The sequence below is a fragment of the Pimephales promelas genome, chromosome 19, assembly GCF_988280905.1.
Source record: "Pimephales promelas chromosome 19, fPimPro1.hap1.1, whole genome shotgun sequence".
Taxonomy (NCBI): domain Eukaryota; kingdom Metazoa; phylum Chordata; class Actinopteri; order Cypriniformes; family Leuciscidae; genus Pimephales; species Pimephales promelas.
Genome location: NC_142787.1, coordinates 20846448 through 20865534, shown reverse-complemented (window position 1 = coordinate 20865534; position 19087 = coordinate 20846448). Strand labels below are relative to the sequence as shown.

Sequence of the window (19087 nt, the reverse complement as noted above, 5' to 3'; positions counted from 1 at the left end):
ACGAGCGCCTCGCAGAAGAACAAACAACAGACAGTTTAGCTAACAGTTTGCGGCACAGTACTGTTACTGCCATGCAAATAAGGATAGATCAGCTTTTCAACAAAAGACTGTTAAACACCCCCTTCTGTTTACAAGCCCTTCTGATGTGAACACCCATCATCAAAAGGCAGAAAGTCACCAGCTGCGGTTTAGCACTGGCTACTCAAACAGTCATGATCTCTTGTTGAGACACTAAGCCATCATTGGCTCGGCAGGAAGTCTTACATTGGAGTGGTAATGCACGAAACAGTGCCGATCGGTTTTGTGTTTTTCTCATTGAAGTAGAAGTTCACAGAAACATGAAGAATCTGTCATCATTTACGTTTACACAGAACACATTTTCATACAGCAAACAGTGGGTGTCATGCTTGAAAAAGTACACAAAAAGCACCATAAAATACTATAGATGTCACCCATGCACTCCATGACTCTAATGCTATACCCCAAGTCTCATGAAACCATGCATGTTAGTATTGTGTGAGGAACAAAACAAAATCTAAAGCCCTGAAAATCTTCCTTTCCCCATCGCTTTCAAAATCCAGAAATGATTAACTTTATTGTCTCTTTCAATGTAACGGATAAGGACACAACCCATTTGAATAATCAGAAGAATGAATGAGATTTCAGTGTAAATCTGGAGATTTCAGACTACAGTGGAAAGGAAGATTATACTACCTATCTATAAAAGTAGTACAGTATAATAGTAGAAAAGAGCACTTTTTCCACTAAACTTCTCCTACTGTATTCAAACAAGAAAAAAAAGGTCATATGGGTTTGGAACAACATGAGAGTAAGTAAATAATCTCAGAGGTTTAATTTTAAACTGTGAAATAAATCAGTGGCCCTAAATCAGTGTAAAAACAGAAATCGATGGTATGATGGTTGACACAGATTACACTCTTTCTCACCTGACTCATTACAGCACAGGAGAAAAGCCCTGTGCTTAATCGGCCACTCAAACGTTCCTGGGCCATGTTTAAGAGGTGCCACCTGGCCAAGAGAGAAGAGGCAGCAAAGCAAACAGAGAGACAAGTGGAGAGCAGAGAGGAAATGGAGCAGAGGGTTTCAGTGCCTTCATTTGCCAGTGTTTCTGTCCACCCCCCACCGCTGGGAGAGGATCGAGAGGATAGAGGCAGAGAGAGCGAGCGAGAGAACTATGCCATGCTGCAGTATGCCCACAGTGTGCCAAGGACAACAGAGCAGAATTAACCCCTGAGTGGAGGCAAGAGAATGTGTGATTCTCTAAAATCTGGGTTAGACACTTTCACTTGGATCAAGCTTGTACTGCTACTGTGCAACATAAGGATGAAAATCTATTGTCTATATTATGTGATATGACCTTTTCGTGCATGGTTAATGAAAACTCCGGCGCAAAATGAACCTTTGGTCTAATAACACATTGGTTAACCGTTCTCTGAGATTTGTTTTCATGATAAACGAATGTAAAGAGTTTTATCTCTAAAAACTGTTTAGCTTATAACACTATTGAGCATAGAGTAATGAAAAACCAAATCGCTATTTAATACCACTAACGAGGCTCAAAATAGCCCCACACTAACACAGTAACATAATGAGGGTCCCAACATGCAAACCGAAGCATTGAGAACGTTGTAAGTGTACAGAGAGTTAAATAAGAAGATATTTTATAAAAACAGTCCACTTTGTGTATACAGGCAGGAGCCATCTTTGAAAAACAGTCTCGACCAGTCGAACCACGAACGCCGCGCCAAGTGAGCTGAACTGTGACTTGTAATCTCAAAATGGTCTGTTGTTTTCGGAAGAAAGCACTGAATGCAGCAGAGAAAATTATAAAATAATAAATAAATAAAAAACACAAGATTCACACTAAAATGATGGCGGATTATCCGACGAACCGTTTGTTTGATGGACGCTCTTATCTTTTCGAGCTGGAATATACTGACGCAAGAGCTGCAGGAGCTCCGTGGAAAGGGCTACGAGAGAGAGCAGCCAATGCCGCAACACAGCCTTGTACTTCGGGAAAATAGTGGTGTACCTGCGGACATTGTGAAGCTATGGACACCGAACAGAGTGACTGTGTTGCACGGAGTGGGACCTGTTGAGTTGCGACACCCCAAAATTTTTTTTTCATGTCCCGAAAATAAATTGGAGGCAGCGACCCATAGCGGAGGGACCAGATGGACAGTTATCCACTGAGAAAGTACACTAGACAAGTTATGTTTTAAATTGGTGCAATTATGATATATAAGTTAGAGCAACTATTTTAGTTTTATACGATTTTATACGATCACCAGCAGTAAGTCTTGCTCATTGATCTGCATGAACGACTGAAAAAAACCTCTTGCCTTACCTTTCCCCAGACAGGGCAGACTTAAGCAAATATAATTCATGCATTTCCATTTAATTAGATTTCACAAACGTAATTCTGATCGACCAGCCACAGCGTTCATGGTTCGACTGGTCGAGACTGTTTTCCAAAGATGGCTCCTCCCTGTATAGACAAAGTGGACTGTTTTTATAAAGTATCTTCTTATTTAACTCTCTGTACACTTACAACGTTCTCAATGGTTTGGTTTGCATGGAGGGACCCTCATTATGTTACTCTATTAGTGTGGGGCTATTTTGTGCTTTGTTAGTGGTATTAACTAGCGATTTTTATTTTTCATTACTTTATGCCCTATATACTAGCGTTATAAGCTAAACAGTTTTTACAGATAAAACTCTTTACATTCGATTAACATGAAAACAAATCTCAGAGAACGGTTTACTAAGTACCAATGTGTTCTAGGTCAAGTCCTCTAGGATCTGACTTTGCCCAACTCAAGCATGTTAAATATGACTACGTGGGTTAAATATATGAATCTTTATTCCTCAGCACTGCTGAAAGCTTTTGATTGACTGACAGACAAACATAAATTGCTTTATAAAACAGAATTTAAAGAATTTAAATTTATTTTAAGCATCGTTCAGCTCAAGGCCACATTAACACCTCAGAAATGTGCATTCATTTCAGCTGCCTATTGTCAAATATTTTTTACATTTGATGTAGTAAATATATCAAAGTTTGTAGTTTTACTTAATATTATAGTATTAAATAATTCACTATTCTGGCCAATGTGTTACATACTGTAAGCCCCAATAGCTGTAGTTTTGTACATTTCAGGTCCAGTCTACAATTTAAAGGGCTATTTTTACCCAAAAATCCGTAACACTTTAGTTCATCTTTGGAACACAAATAAAGTTATTTTTTAGATGAAATCTAAGATCTTTCTGTCCTTCCTTTGACAACTACACATCTGAAACTTTGACACTTCAAAAAGTTCATAAAGAGATCTTAAAATTGAGCGGTTTAGTCCAAAACATTCATCAAGTCACACATCGGTCATGGCAAATGGAAGCTAAAACATGTTCGCTTGATATGCGAGAACCAATGAGGTTCAATCTTGTGTGTTATACAGCACGTTTGAGCTTCAGCAAAAACCAATGAGGGTGATTCTCGTAAGAGGTTTGTTCTTGCCCAGCAAGCAGGTTCGGTTAAGCCTCTGTTAATGTTCACTGATCAATGTTTATATGTGAATAAAAGCCTAAATGCAATCTGTTCATCGCAAAGTGATCTCTTCAGTCTCTTCAGATTCAGTATTTCCTCATAAAATTTGGACCAAACTGCTCAATTCATATGGATTAGTTTTACAAGATCTTTAAGAACTTTTTGAAGCGTCAAAGTGTCAGTTGCGCTGCTGTCTATGGAGAGACAGAAATCGCTCAAATTTCATCAAAAAGATCTCCGTTTGTGTTGCGAAAGTCATAAGGGTTTGGAACGACATGAGAGTGAGTAATTAATGACAGATTTTTCAATTTTGGGGGAACTAACCCTTTAAAGAACACAATTAATTAGTTGTTCCCTGGGAATCAAAACCAGTCTTGGTGTTGCTAGCATCATGCTCTATCAACTGAGCAACAAGAACACCATGTTAAAAGCCCCTCAAACTAAGTAAACACATAGTCATATTTCAACTATTTGAATATCACAGGATGTCCCTTACCTAAACAAGGTCCCTAAGATTCGCCAGCTTAAACTCAACACAATGTGACTACACAGGAAGCTAGAAGGATTCCACATGCCCCAACCACCAGAAATCAATGAATAATTAACAAGGCCCTTTTCCATCCATGTTGCTGTCCATCAAAGATTGTGACAGTTAATCCTTTTCTTATATAAATAGCTCTTTGGTGTGGATGGGTAGTAGCCGCATGGAGCTCTATCCCGTCTGTCCCTGAAGCGGCCGCCAGGATAAGCTGTGTGTGTGTGTGTGTTGGATTGGCACATGGAGCTGCCCAGGGCCTGCCGCTGAGCTGGCGGCCAGTACAGATGGAGGGCAGGGTTAGGCAATGCCAGCTTGTCAGTCGGATTAAAACGACTCATTTATTCACTGAAGTATCGTGCAAAGCGACGGGGCCAAAGCAGGGTTGCGTGGAGTGGATGAGCAAGAGCTTTACAGAGCGGAGGTGAGTGAGGAGGGTGGCTTGGGGCAGTTCGTAAGTAAGGGGTGATCCTAAACTAACTGCCCCTTTAGACTTCTCTGTCTATGTCTATCTACACCACTCACTTTTCATTTTTGTTTATTCTTTTTTCTTTCGTGGGATGCCAGAAGCCATTACGGTGGTGTGCGGAAGGGGGCCAGCAGGGTGGCGTCCTCCAGTGCCTGGGTGACAGATTGCTGCTCCGCATTGGTGGCGGAGGAGGCAAGGCCGGTTGGCGATTGGCTCTGATGGCCAGGAAGTGGGCACTGAGGGATGGCAGAGCAGGAGGAGGAAGAGGGAGCAGGGAGACAGAGAGGGTGGGGATGACAAGACCTGGCTGTGTGACCTTTAGCACTAGGTGAGTTACTTAAAGGGCCATGAACTCTGTTTTCTTTATGGACCTGGCACCAGAAGGCAATGACGTGCATCGGGACTTGTAAGGAGGACATGGAGAGGTAAAAGGTTAAGTGCCAAACCACAGCTAGGCATCTTCTCAGGCCATTCCATTATTGCTGGTTTCTCCTTTCTTAGGTTTTTTTCCAGAGAGTAAATACAACTGGCTATCTTCTGAGTTTGTCAGCAATATTAACTCAAATTATTACAGAACACTTAGTTTAAGTAGTGACAGGTATTGTCCAACTGATATCAGCCTCTGAAATTCAGTCCCAAATTACATATGACATGTACTTGGGGATGTCTAGTGTACATGTAAAGTTTAGATTCAGAGAAGGACTAAAAGGCTTAGGGCGGTATCTGGGACAGGGTCTAAGTGAGTCGAACACTTTGAGGGACAACATTTTATTAGAACGGACAGTATGGCCGCAATGACTTTCACCATATTCCGCTCAATCAGCTTGCCAAAAATGGCACAGCTTGACTTGCCAAGTGGCATCATTTCAAGTGCTCATAAAAATTGCAATTTTGCACAAAAATTATGAAAGATTGCAAAAAAGTACTTCTTTTTCTGCATTAAATGTAGCTGGAAAGAATTGCATGTGCAGCTTTAGTGGAGACGTAGCTTTATTTTTCTTGTGTCTGGTCTACTGTCTGTCCCTTATAGCCTGTTGAGGATGGCAGTGCCAGAGTAATAAGGGGAGAAGGTGTCAGAGACAGGTTAACGGTGGGATCGGTCAATGCCAGCAACCTTGTGCCTCTCAAATCCCCCTATCTCGTGTCACTGGCAGGCCAAGAGAGAGAGAGTAAGAGCGAGACAGAGCGAGAGCGAGTCAGGGTGGTACACGGGGGGTGAAGCTTGGAAGGGTTTTATCGGGTCTAATTACTCCCGATAGCTGTAATTTACAGGTTGGCAGCAGGGGGAAATCGGCAAGATTCACACTTCTGCGGGTCAGCATCTGTCGCCATTACGGCACTGCGCTCGTCGACGGCCGGTCAGCGAGCCGGAGGAACAGTAAACAACAAACCGCGTGTGACAGATTAGCGGCGCAGGCAAAAGGACCTTCCACTGACACATCATTTCTCTCACTCCGCGAGTTTGTTTCGCGGCAGCTGTCACCAATAAAACAGAGAGACAGGAGAGAAGGGGGGAGAGATGGGGAGGTTGGCTTTTGTTCCAGATCCAGGGAGGTGGGTGGCAGGAGAGGAAGGAGAGTGACCTGTTTAGCAGTCTGGCATGAGCATGAACGGGAATATTCATACAGGAAAACGAGGCACCATTATGTCAAAAGGAAATTTTTTGCTGACTTTCTCATAATGATCTACTTTCTTTTTTTAGGGCTTGTAACAAATTGCTACAAGTTCCATTTGTGCACAGCGTGTGTGGTATAATATATGAAATGAACTTGCTAAAGCCTCATCTGGCACTGCTCTACCTGGCCACGTTTTATCCATTAAAACATAGAAAATCGTACAGCAAGCCACAATTTGTGCCAAGTGGACCGATTCGCCCCACTGCAGTCCACTATCTTTTCCGGCCTTGATCCACATTCTCTCCATTAGCCTCATTGATGGATTCTGGCAAGGAAACTTTTCCTTGAGCTCCCCTTTGAAGGACATTCTGTTGTCCTGCTGGGCGTGTACTACCACCCTCAAACCACAACGGACTATACATCATCATCACCTTGATTCAGAATAGAGAAGCTTGTTTATTGAACTTCAGAGTCACCTGTTGATCAGACCACTCCTTCTAAAAGTGGTCCACAAAGATCTGTTGGGCACCACCAATTTTAAAAATGGGAGTCTGGACCTAGTTCTAAACATCTATTCTAATTACACTTGTAATTGTACCAATGGAAAATGCATCAACAAAACTTGTCAAGGACACTCTCCAGGCCTGAATTTTCACAGCTGCAACTATTTGGCTTTGCTCATTGGCGGGTTCACACAGGCCGCTCCAAGTGCTGTCCAATCACCAAACCCATCCATTACTTTGTCCGGCTGTGGGCAGAGCCCGTTGAGGACCTGTCCTTTTTAATATCTAACAGCAGAGTGGTGGCTCTCTATGCCAGCCTCCAGAGTCCCACTGTTCCCACAAGTGCCATATGGGCGGCCCGGCCTTATTGCATTAGCACAGGCGAGACAAGCAGGCAAAGGCCCTGGTCCTCCCGGCACTGCCACAGGGCATGCCCTGCCCACAACCAGCTGCCAGAACCAGGCAGAGAGACAGTCACAGTTCACTATCCGACAGAGGAAAAGTCAGGAACCCTTTACAACTTTGCTCTTTTCTTGGACCGTTTCCTCAGGACAGTAAAAAACGGTGTCATGTCGATATAAAGGATACAAACATTTACATGAATTCATTTTCTTAAACTTTTATCCAAATGAAAAGAAACAAGGAGAGAAGTGCTGATCTACAAAGTTCCAAAAATGCTTGTTTCACATTGGGGTAAAACAATATACAATACAAAAGAGTATAAATGGCATTATAGAGCAGCACCCGTAAATAACATTATTTGTGCATATAACAGCCAGGGATGCTACTACACAAAAGAGCGAAGGAGAGGTCAATAAATTACATCATTTGTTCATAAGTCAATGTGTCCTGTTCGCTATAAATAGGCCATTGATTGTACTATATACAGCGCCTCCCCACACCGGCAAGTCTTAGAAAAAAAACAAAAAAAAAACAAGCACTTACATTCCCCAAAGTAAAGTCTGCTTGCCACTGGAGATTTTTCGAAACAGGTCTTCCACCTGGTCTGGGGACAGAAGAAGGGAGAGAGTTCAGATGTTCATATGTTCTGAGGATCGCATGGGAATGTCAGACTGTGTTTCAGCCTGTACCTGCCACAGAACCTGAGGCCTGTTTTAATTAATCATAAAGCACTATGAATTATTAATATATTATCACAGCGCATACATGTGATCATTCATTTGTCTCTTTTGCTGTTTCTAACACCCTTAAGTCCCTGTTTCTCTTAATATGCTGCAATTCTGGGGAGAACTAAAGGTAGCTTGACCTGACAGCACACTTTAATACAGGACAAGATGCAGTACAAAACTGCTTAGATGTTCTTATTTCACAAACTCTCCAGTGAGAGCGTATACAAACACAACAAACAGGTCAACTGATAGATGCTCTAAGGACTGAATGGCGTTGTTGGAAGTATGCAAAGAGAGGAGACTCCCAGTAAACCCAAATATTAAGCCCGTTTTCATCCCAAGACGTTTAACTTGAAAACTAGATCAGACAGACTCATGAGCAAATCATTTTAATTTGTGAACAAATTGACCTTGTGTCAGATCTGATCAATTATTCAGCTAATCCACTTCACAAAAGCATCGCAAGCCTAAATAGATTGTAGATTTTTAAAGGATGCTTGTTTCAATTAGTGGTTCAAATCTAACATAAAAGTTTGTATATAGAGAGGTTGGGTATAAACCAGCCCGTTCTCATCCCAAGACTTCATATAACTGACGCTTTTGACCATAAGTCAACATCCGACGTTTTAGGGCACCCTTTAACGTCAGTTAGATGACGCTATGCAATCCTAACCCTACCCCAGACCTAAACCTACCCGCTTCATCTAACTGACGTTAAAGGGTACCCTACAACGTTGGATGTTGACGTATGGTCAAAAGCGTCAGTTAAATGACATCTGGGGATGAGAATGTGTTGAAATATTACATTTACATTCACACAGTACTTCCATTTGTAAAGATAAGCAATCCCGCACAGTACTTAATCTCGAAAAGTTTGCAACGCCCAATGACATATTTAAGCAAGGACTCTTCAAGCAGCGCCCGGGGTGGTTTTGTGCCACACTGATCAGAAATCATTGAACTCTCATTGAGGAGAGATTTGGTTTTGGCCTGGCTGTGTGGCCTGTGATGATTGACAGTAGGAAGGAAGGTTTCTTCATACCCACAGGCACCCCATCGAAGCTTCAGCTCAGGAGGACACAACAGATCTGAGCGAGAGCAACACCTGTCAGGTAAGCCTTCGCAGTTGACGGCACATGAGGTATGCAAAACCCTCTGCTCTGACGGCTAATCTCCGGTGAGCCATCGTGCGGGGCACCGCAGGCCTCCACAAGGAGCCACCGGGGGCCAGAGCGCAGTAAACTTGCCTCTTCTGCATCAGACAGCGCTCATATCCTCCCACAAGAGCAGCAAGAGGCAGAGAAAAGAGAGAGAGGGAGGCACTGATGTGCTCTAAATACATTTCATTATCATCATTATGATTATATCACTGAATGTGTGTTTTTTGTAATGCACCGCAGCACGTCTCCCCAGGGTGCTGTCTGCACAGCTGAATAATTAAAAGAAGTATGATGAACCATCCGTCACAGTTTCCCATAAGAGTTCAGGCAGGATGTGTGCAAATGGCTCAGTTGAGGAGAGGTCTTCAATCGAAACAATAAAAATGCTCAGGAATCTACTAATGCAGCTCTGATTGCAAATAATTTAGTACAAGCAGTAAAACAAAACGATTATGGAAGCACACTATTGCACTGTATGCTAACTCAGTGATAGATACAACGATCATTGTTTTAATTTCAGAAAAAATAAGGAAAGAATTGCACTGAAAAATGTTGTTTTGATTATAAAATCATTATTATTAATCATCGTTCCTCAATGTGCATACTAAAGCAACGATGTTTCCTAAATTAAAAATACTGTCATTAATTTAATACAAATCATATTTGTAAGCTGTATTACAGCAACTTACCAAGTGCATTATGGAGAAAGCAAATCTCACACTGTTTGCAAAGACAAAACAGCACATCCAATCAGCCAGGAACAAACAAGATGAGGCACATTGTGTTCTGATATGCCAAGCAACCCTGTAGGACTAGACCTGCTTAAATGCATAAAGCAAATCTAAGAGACAAGTACGGATGAATGTTTAATCCAACAATCCCACAAACCGGTGTCAAAACCCCTGTGTCAAAACCCAGAAAATTATGCACAGCAGGTCACTGAAATATTCATACTATACATGCTTCATTAAGACTGAAATACACAAAGGCCCTGCATTCAAATTATTATTGAAACACATGACAGATAGTTGGAGGGAAAAGTAAAATATTACTGCCACAATTACATGTTTGTTTCATAGATTTGTACCGATTTGTTTTATTACAGGGGAAACCTCCACGTTGCTAAATACTTTTGACAACTGAGTTACTTTGCGTCTTGTGAGTGGAGTCTCTGCTAAAGACTGCATTCAGGAATAGGAAAGAGGACACACTGCTCCTTTTCAACCTTTCCAGGTGGGAATACTAGACAGATCAAAGCGTGTCTGTTAATTACACATATCCGGCAACTTGGTCACGCAGTTAGGGCTCCTGACCGTTCTCATATGCTCCCAACCAATTAATGATCTTTCTCCTGCCCCTCTGACATCAGATGAATAGTGTCTGAGTTTTTAGCTGATGGATTATGTCAGTTTATAAATGACAAATGCTTTACAATTTAGATTAATATCTGTAATTTAAACACTTAGCACAGCTGAGACTGGCTCACTGCCCAATATTAAGAACAATAAAAAAAAAAATCATAAAAATGGGGGTGATATATTGTGTTTAAAGGTATACAATATATTATTCAAAAACAGGTTCGCTGAGGATACTGTTTTAACACTTGTACCTGTAACTGAAATAATATTCTCAAATGTATCTACTATGATTGAATTTTACAATGATTACATCATTTCATATCATTATTATCAGAATCACCCATCACTACTACCCTCCTCATTTCATTTTGAGCTTCATTTTAGTAAAAAAAAAAGAAAAGAAAAAAAGAAAAAAGGTATACACATATTGCGGCAATGTGGTAACATTTATGTATATAATCTCGTATCCAATTTTAGTTGCTTGATAATTAAAATGTGATATTTTAATTATCAAGCATCTAAAATTGGATACAAGATTACATACATAAAACAACAGCTCTAAAACAATGTGAGATTTGCCAACTGTGGTAAATGTAGGCCGTTTTTGTTGGTCTGGCAGACACACAAAGTGAAAAATATAACCCCCCTTGATTCGTTTCTAGATTTAAAAAAAAAAAAAATCATGTAGATTAAAAAGCTTGTGTGAATGTTATATATCAAATTGAAACAACAAAAACTGATGGTGTTACAACTCCTCAGTCAATACTGCATCCCCACACTGCGAACACTTACTGACCGATAGACTGTAAGAAACTGACTGGCACATATTGGGGCATTCAGTAATATTAAATGTATTATTATTATTAAACGAAAAATAATAATAATAATAACAGTATAATGTGATATAATAACAACAACATAATGTGATATAATAGTATAATATATAGTTATTTATTATTATATAAACAAACCAACGACCCATTTTTTCCAGAGTGACTGTTGTCAATCTGGCAACCCAGCCCATGCCGCGTCCGTGAAATCCCTCCTCCTCCGGCGCCGTAACTTCCTGGAGACGGGCTTTATTTTTATACAGAAAAATGGCGGCTTTAGGCTCAGATAATAACTTCGAGAAAGCAGACACCGCGCCTGAAGCCCAGTCGAGCCGGGACAATGATTTTTGGGCTGGACAGGGTCCAGTGGTGCTGCGCGATCCAGCGATTAAACTGCTGAGTCCAGTTAGCGGTCTGGAGCCCCTGTCGTGGGCAGAAGATCACAGACTGGCGGCCTCCAGCACTAACAACGTGTCTCTCCTGGAGCTGGTGTGTGACATACACAGTCTCAGTCAAAATCTGGTGCTGCATCGCACTCACATCCCCGTGCCGGACACCGCTTGCGAGCTCAAGGTAACTACTGTGGTGCGCGCCTTCTCGTTGCTTTATGGTACCAACGCATGTGCACTGTTACAACCATGTTGCCAACATGACTTGACAACTCAAAATGTGCAAAATAAACGTTAATCATCTGTGAGGAATAATCCTATTTAATCCCTAATTTTCCCATCACATTCTATGTCAAAATATGTTGTGCAACACTATATTTTACTCATAACAACCGGGGAACTAAACAAAATATCCAAACGTTCAGGTGCATATTTTTTTTTACCCTTTTTTACCCTATATTACGTCTACTTAAATGAATGTAACATTTAAAACAACATATTTTATCATGTGAATCAATCAATCTGTGTTTGTTTTCTTTCTTTCTTTTTTTAAGCCTGTGTTTTTTCCCACTGGTCACAATTATGATCACTGACATATTTATGTGTTCTGTGATCATGGTCCATGAGACAGAGCGATCTTAATTAATAATAGACTTTTAAAAGTTTATATGTACTAAAATATGGCAGTGGAATCAGTATTATGACATGTATCACTATCTTAAATGCTTCTTTTTGTGGAGCTTTGAAACAGACATCTTTTAGAGACGAAAAAAAACAGCTCTAGTCATTTGACTTTACACCAGACATGTATAAATGTTCACACAAAGTGTAGACCATTTGCGTCTTTCATTTATAGTTGACCATTCCCAAGACGTCATACAATTGTTTGATGAGGGTTGGAGCTAAACTCTGCAGGACATCAGCCCTCCAGGACCTTGAGAAACCTCCAGGACCTTGGAGTTTGAAAAGAACGGCTTTAACGTCTTCGTTATATTTTGTTACAGGTGGGTCCAGAAAAGGAGGTGCAGACTGTTAAAGAAAACTTTGCAAAGAGTAAAGATCCAGTTGTAGGCCAAATGATAATGACAGACCGAGTCATCCATCCTCAATGTGGACGCCTCCATGGCGTGAAGTACACCAGCTGGTCACCACTAGGCTGCGACAAATACGGCCGCTGTCTTCTTGCTTTCTTAACACTGGACAATCGTCTCACAATCCACAGCAGTCATTTGCGTTTGCAATGGATGCCTCTCATGGACCTTACAGAACTTTATGGGGAAATGTTAAAATCCAGGAACTACTCTGCTCAGAGCGACGGCTCACCTCCGAGCTCCATTAAAGACTTGGATGAACTGCAACGGCGGTATAGCATGCAGACGCCAATGCGCATGGAGTGGTCGGGTCTGTGCAATAAGCAGCAAGTTCAGACCGATAACGCATGTAAAGATGTTAGCACTGTGCTTCTGGCTGTACTTATGGAGAATGGAGATGTGGTGGTGTGGCAGTTCAGCTTGCCCCTGCTAGGAAAGGATTCAGTGGTGTCTTGCAACACCATTAAATCTGGAGTGTCTTCGCCAAGCGTGCTCACCTGGTGGGAATATGAGCATAGTGGGCGGAAAATGAGCGGACTTATCATCGGCAGCTCAGTTGGACCTGTAAAGATCCTTCCAGTCAACCTCAAGGCAGTGAAGGGTTATTTCACCCTCAGGCAACCTGTGGTTTTGTGGCAGGATAAGGACCAGATACCCGTCCACAACATCAAATGCATTACGCTCTTCCATCCGCACCAGAAATGCAACTGCAGCCTAGTGATTGCTGCACGAGGTCCTTATGTATTCTGGTGCTTGTTGCTGATCTCCAAAGCTGGTCTCAACGTTCACAACTCCCATGTCACAGGTCTTCATTCCACCTCTATCATATCCATGACAGTCAGTCATAACAACGGGACCATTTATACCTGCTCACTAGATGGTAAGGTAAAGAAGCTCTGGGCTGTTTTCACGGATGTTGCTGTCGAGTTTAAACAAGAAGAGATCGTTCTGCCAGAGGGAGTTGCAGGTCGACGGATACACGGCATATCAGTCAGTCCAAACGGTGCCTACTTGTCTCTCATCACGAATGAGGGCATGATCAATGGGCTCCACCCCGTCAATCGCACCTACCAGGTGCAGTTTATCACCCTTAAGACTCCGGATGAAGCAGGCGCTGAGCTGCTCGAGTCTCAGATGCACAATCTCTTCAGAAAGACCGACTTGCTGGACTTGCTTCGATGGCGGATACTGAAGGACAAAAGCATCCCTTCGGTCCTCCAGAACAATCTAGACGAAAAGCTCCAAGTCCAAACCTCAGGGTCCACCTATTTATGGCGTTTGAAGCTTTTCCTCCTCAGAGCGCTCTACAAGTCCATGCAGAAAAGCCCTTCGGAGACCCTGTGGCGGCCCACCCATAGGGATAGTAAAGTGTTTGTTGTGGATGAGGATGCAGGTGGAGGGGATGAAGGCGAGATGGCGGAGATCTCTGCATTAGAGGAGCACAGGCAGGGGGATGCCGAAAGGCAGTCCAGTGAGGAACAAATGAGGGAAATCGGCAGCAGGATCGAAGAGGTGGAGTCCCAACTGATTCGTGAGAACATGAAGAAGGTGCTGGGCGAGGTATACCTGCACACCTGTGTCACTCAGAACACATGTATACCTACCAAAGGTGTGTGTGACTTCCTCACAAATGACCCTGCAAATGAAGACCGTGCGGCTAAGGTACGGATATAGTTGCTTTATGCACAAGCGGTCAAAAGTTCGGGACAATTAAGATTTTTAAATGTTTTTGAAATACCATCTCTTGTGCTTACCAAGGCTGCAAACAGTAAAAACAGTAATATTGTGAGAAATTATTACAATCTAAAATAAGTGGTTTCAATTACAATGCATTTTTAAATGTCTTTGCTTCAGTCTTCAGTGTATTTTTTGTACTGCACTTTATCTGTATTTTTGATCAAATACATTCAGCCCTGGTGAGCATTAAAGACTTCTTTCAAAAACATGAAAACATTTATTCTATTCAAAATTATTACAAACTTTTGGAAGAATTTGCATGTGAGGTTGAAACTGGATGATAAAAGTATATAAATGTGGGCGTTATTGTATTCGTTTTAATTGGTGAATAAAAATATTCGTTCAATGAATAGAAAGTTTATTCATTGCACGAAGTACACCATATTACCCTGTATGTCAATTTTTTCCCCCCTATTTGATGTGTGACCTTCACAGGTGCTGATAGGTCATATCATGAATAAGATGAACAAACAGACATTTCCAGAGCACTGCAGCCTCTGTAAAGAAGTTCTGCCTTTCACGGACTGCAAACGGGCAGAGTGTAAAAATGGGCACAGGTGGCTAAGGTATGTAACCATAAATATGTTGTGATATGTATGCCATGTTATTATAAGATCCTAACTTTTTACAGCTGGTTCTATAGCACTTAAAGGAATAGTTCACTTAAAAATTAAACTTCTTTTATCATTTACTCACCCACAAGTTGTTTCAAATCTGTATAAATTTCTTTCTTCTGATGCTCTGCTTGGCTCAAATCCGACAGATTGCACACTTTGATTAACAGATTAAGTTTTGATAATTTGTGTAATTTTAGGTATTATTCATATTCTGCTCTAAATCCTTAAGAATACCAGAATGTAAAGCCCAAACAAACAAATGCTTTGTAGGTCTAGATTAACGTGCCATGAACAAATGTCACCAGTGGTATGAAATCGCCTTTTCTGCTTTGGACTATACAGTATGAAGTTGTTAAACAGGTTTCGGGTAGATTTGACCCACTTTCAAGCTCCTTGTGTGACATTTCATCCATTGGCATGACTGAAAGGGGATTACTGCCCCTAATGGCCTATCAGGGAAATAGTTGTGTCATTGCTGTCATTCTGATCTCTGCCAAGTACTGATCTAAACCTTCCCCCTCTGTTCATGTCTTACTGTCTATTTCCATCTTTCTTTCTTTCCTTTTTCCTCCCTAAGGTGTGCGCTGTCATATCAGGCCTGTCAGGGTGTGACATACCGCCGCTGTCTATTGCAGGACAGTATTGCCTCAGTAGCAGAGCCCGAGGGTGAGCCATAATGCTGTATCATATCTCCATTCAGAACCACATCGCACCACACACTTACACTTTTACTTGCACACACACAAAACAAGAATGCTGCTGCCTCACAGCAGTGCAAGCTTAGGATGTCTAATGTACTGGTACTCCGGTACCAAGTTGATACGAAATGAAATGTTAATAGGCTCTATGCACAACTTACTGTAAAACAGGTCTCATCACTTCCGGTTCTGGTCTTTTGTATGTGCTTCATGATTTTTTTTTTTTTTTTTCGGTTTTACTCAAGATAACTTAAAAGGAGCGAGCAAAGATTAGCATAACCAATGTCTCTCACACGTGCAGATTGATATTAAAACGTTTTCTTCTTCACAGTAATGTTTAGATATTTAAATGGAATAAAAGGCCAATAACAAAGTGTACTAGGTAGGTTAGCTGATTACCTTAAAAATCCATAGATATCGTAGTCAGTTCTTACGGCCATTAACACGTGACGCTAGGCGTAAAGCCTGAAGTACGTCTTCTTTTTGGCACTTCTACTCTGACTGGAGTGGCCCGTTCAAACAATCACATGTAATTTTTTTAAATGCATGTAATTTAGTCAGGATCTTGGTGAGGCATTAATATTAAAAAAGTGAATGTAAAAAGTAGTACTCGGCAACTATTAAACGCATTTAAACGCATCTGAAATAAAAGTTTGTGTTTACATAATATATATGTGTGTACTGTGTATAATTATTTTGTATTTATATAAATACACACATATGCATGTATTTAAGAAAAATTGGCTTTTTATATATAAATATTTGTATGTAATTTAAATTATGTATAAATACTGTATACATGCATGTGTATATATATCTATATATCTATATATATATATATATATATACACACAAAATAAGTATACACAGTACACACACATATATTATGTAAACACAAGCTTTTATTTTGGATGTGATTAAATGTTGCCCAGTGCTAGTAAAAAGGCTAGACAAAAATGTGTCAAAATATTTGATTTATGCACTTGGCCATGTAGTTTAATACTGATCTGATAACAATATTAAGAAACAAATCTATTACTTCTTACTAGAGTTATTACTTGGGGAAAAAAACTTTTATAAATACTTGAATGCAACATGTTTGTCAATATTTTAAGCTATTTTAAATGAATGTTTTTTTTTCCATTGTTGTTTGTCTATTACTGACATTTTGCTAGCTTGACAAGTTGACAATCCTGTTGCATTATAACGTTTTCCAAATGCATCATATTGCTGAACATGGGGAACGATAGACAGGCCATTATGTAGAAAACCACCTTAATTTGGTGTATATAAATAATGCATAATAACAGAAAACTTCTCACCTTTTCAGATTCAGACTGGATCAAGAAAATACTCCAAGGTCCCTGCATCTTTTGTGACTCCCCTTTCTACTAAAGCAGTGACACACACAAAAAACAAAACAAAAAACAGCTGAGTACTGGATTCCTTTCGTGGACTACATCCCACATAAATGACTAAAATGCCTTTTTTTTTTACTTGAAAGAGAAAGTCTATAAAAGAGTCACTAATTATTTTGTAATATAAAACATTTTCATATTAACAGATCTTTATTTTAAAGCCAAGCTTTAACTAAAAAGAGATGTTTAATTTTGTGACTATATGTGTTAATAAATTATTCTATTGTAGATATTTGCTGCATATTTTTAATTTGTTAATATTATGCTGCACTGACATCCTACTTTGGCATTAAAAATGCATGCTCTTCTTGTGGCTCTTCTGATTTTAATTGGTTTAAATAAATCCATTTCCTAATTGGCGTTTGGAACATTTCTATGTATCCGCAAACACCATTTCCCCCATCTCCAAATAATGACTTTTCCTTGGCCTGAAGGAAGAGAAGACGACTGTACAAGGAAATGAAAACAAGGAGACCGGGAGAAAACTGTTTCAAAACTGATCCAGCCCCTCAAAAGGGCAGAACTCTAATGAGATACAACAGTAATGAGGAATGGATCCCAGCCGCATATGTGATACCCATTTTAATTAAGATAGCGAGCTTGAGTGCATATTGTTAAATAAAGTTAGCCCCTTTTTTTTGTGGGTCGCAGGGAAGACCCATGCATACCCATGGGGTCAATGGTGATCAAAGATGGACTTGGGCTAGTCGGACCCTCAGAATGCTCTCCGCCATGTCCGTTCTTATCAACAGTACATCTTGTCGCCTTGCCCTGCGATCTCTCTAGTGTCACTGAAGATGATAGCTCGCCTCAGGGCTATAGTCGGCAGCCCTGTCTTAGGTTTCGGATGGTATCCCGAGATAAAGATGGCCTGATAATTACACACAATTCCACTCCCCATCTCTCATTCGGTATCACCGAAAGCATTCGGTACTGTCAGAGGCCTTAAAAGTAAAGTAATCAGAGTGTTTATTTAGTTGTTCTAGGTTTTATTATTCATAGAGGGGCTCCTTCATTACGATGCGTTCTGAAATGTTGCCATATAATTACAATTGGTAATGCAACATGTAAGGAGTGTTTGATTATGAGGTAATAACGTGCATCATGTATTAATCAAAGAGCGACTAGAACACAAAGGCAGTGCTCAGAACCTCAAATACCGTCTGCTGCATGTCACGGCAAATTTGTTCACTGACATATTGCGAGAAGCATCTAATAACATGAATTTGAAAGCTGTTTTTAAATGATGTACTAGGAAAATGAAGATATATTTGGATTTCAATTGTACACATAATATACAGTGCATATTAATAGTCGCAGGTGCTAAATGTCACAGATTAGATTATAACTGCAAACGTGATTGAAATTCCAATTCCCCCGTGCCGTGTATTTTCTTTCCTAGATATTAGATTGTCAAATGGATCTTGGCCTTTTGGTTTGAGTGCTAGCTTTGTTGATAGGTGGAGACTTCTCCTGTTGAAGAGGTTAGCTCTGTTTGGCAGAACCTCCTACTTCTTTAATATAACGATCTGTCAAAAAACATTTCGACAATAATTACGCCCCCCTCCTCTTTCCTCTTTGTGTGTGCTCTGTCAAGACTTCAAAAGGAGGTTTCGTTCTTTTCTCTGTATGAAATATTCATAACTTCTGTGTTCGTGGCTTTGTGCTTTAAACAGATAACAGACAGATTTTTTATATTATTTAATCTCATTTTCTTTTGTTTGTTAACATATTTTGATATACATCACCTTTCGTTAAACACCTAATTTGTTGAGCCCAAACAAAATGCTAAAAGTCATTCGCTCTTGCACTGAAGCTTTTAATTTTGTGCTAATTTTTTTTTTTTTAAGTTTTATTTATGGGCTCTTTTGTGCTTGAAGTTATTCTTGTTTTTACAACCAAAAAGTGTAAATTTGTTTTGTCACAAAAGTCACTCTGTATTTAATGTACAGTATTCCAGAGCTTTGTGTA

The 19087-nt window shown here is 40.4% G+C and overlaps 2 protein-coding genes across 2 annotated transcripts in view; one reads left to right on the top strand and one right to left on the bottom strand.

The window, feature by feature from the left end:
- The window catches only part of LOC148970798 (uncharacterized), a 30194-nt gene extending 13093 nt beyond the window's left edge, over positions 1-17101 (bottom strand). The window contains exons 1-2 of the mRNA XM_089123475.1: positions 17021-17101; positions 7634-7694 (exon numbers count right to left, since the gene is read on the bottom strand). Of these exons, the coding sequence (XP_088979601.1) occupies positions 7634-7694; positions 17021-17068 (109 nt within the window). The 5' untranslated portion in view covers positions 17069-17101. The remainder of the gene's footprint in view (positions 1-7633; positions 7695-17020) is intronic.
- Positions 11319-17496, top strand: gtf3c4 (general transcription factor IIIC, polypeptide 4). Its single transcript, XM_039688244.2, has 5 exons — positions 11319-11739; positions 12560-14308; positions 14819-14949; positions 15578-15666; positions 17029-17496. Exons 1-5 carry the CDS (start codon positions 11434-11436, stop codon positions 17091-17093), a joined length of 2340 nt encoding a protein of 779 aa, XP_039544178.2. The 5' UTR covers positions 11319-11433; the 3' UTR covers positions 17094-17496.
- Positions 17497-19087: the final 1591 nt, after the last annotated feature.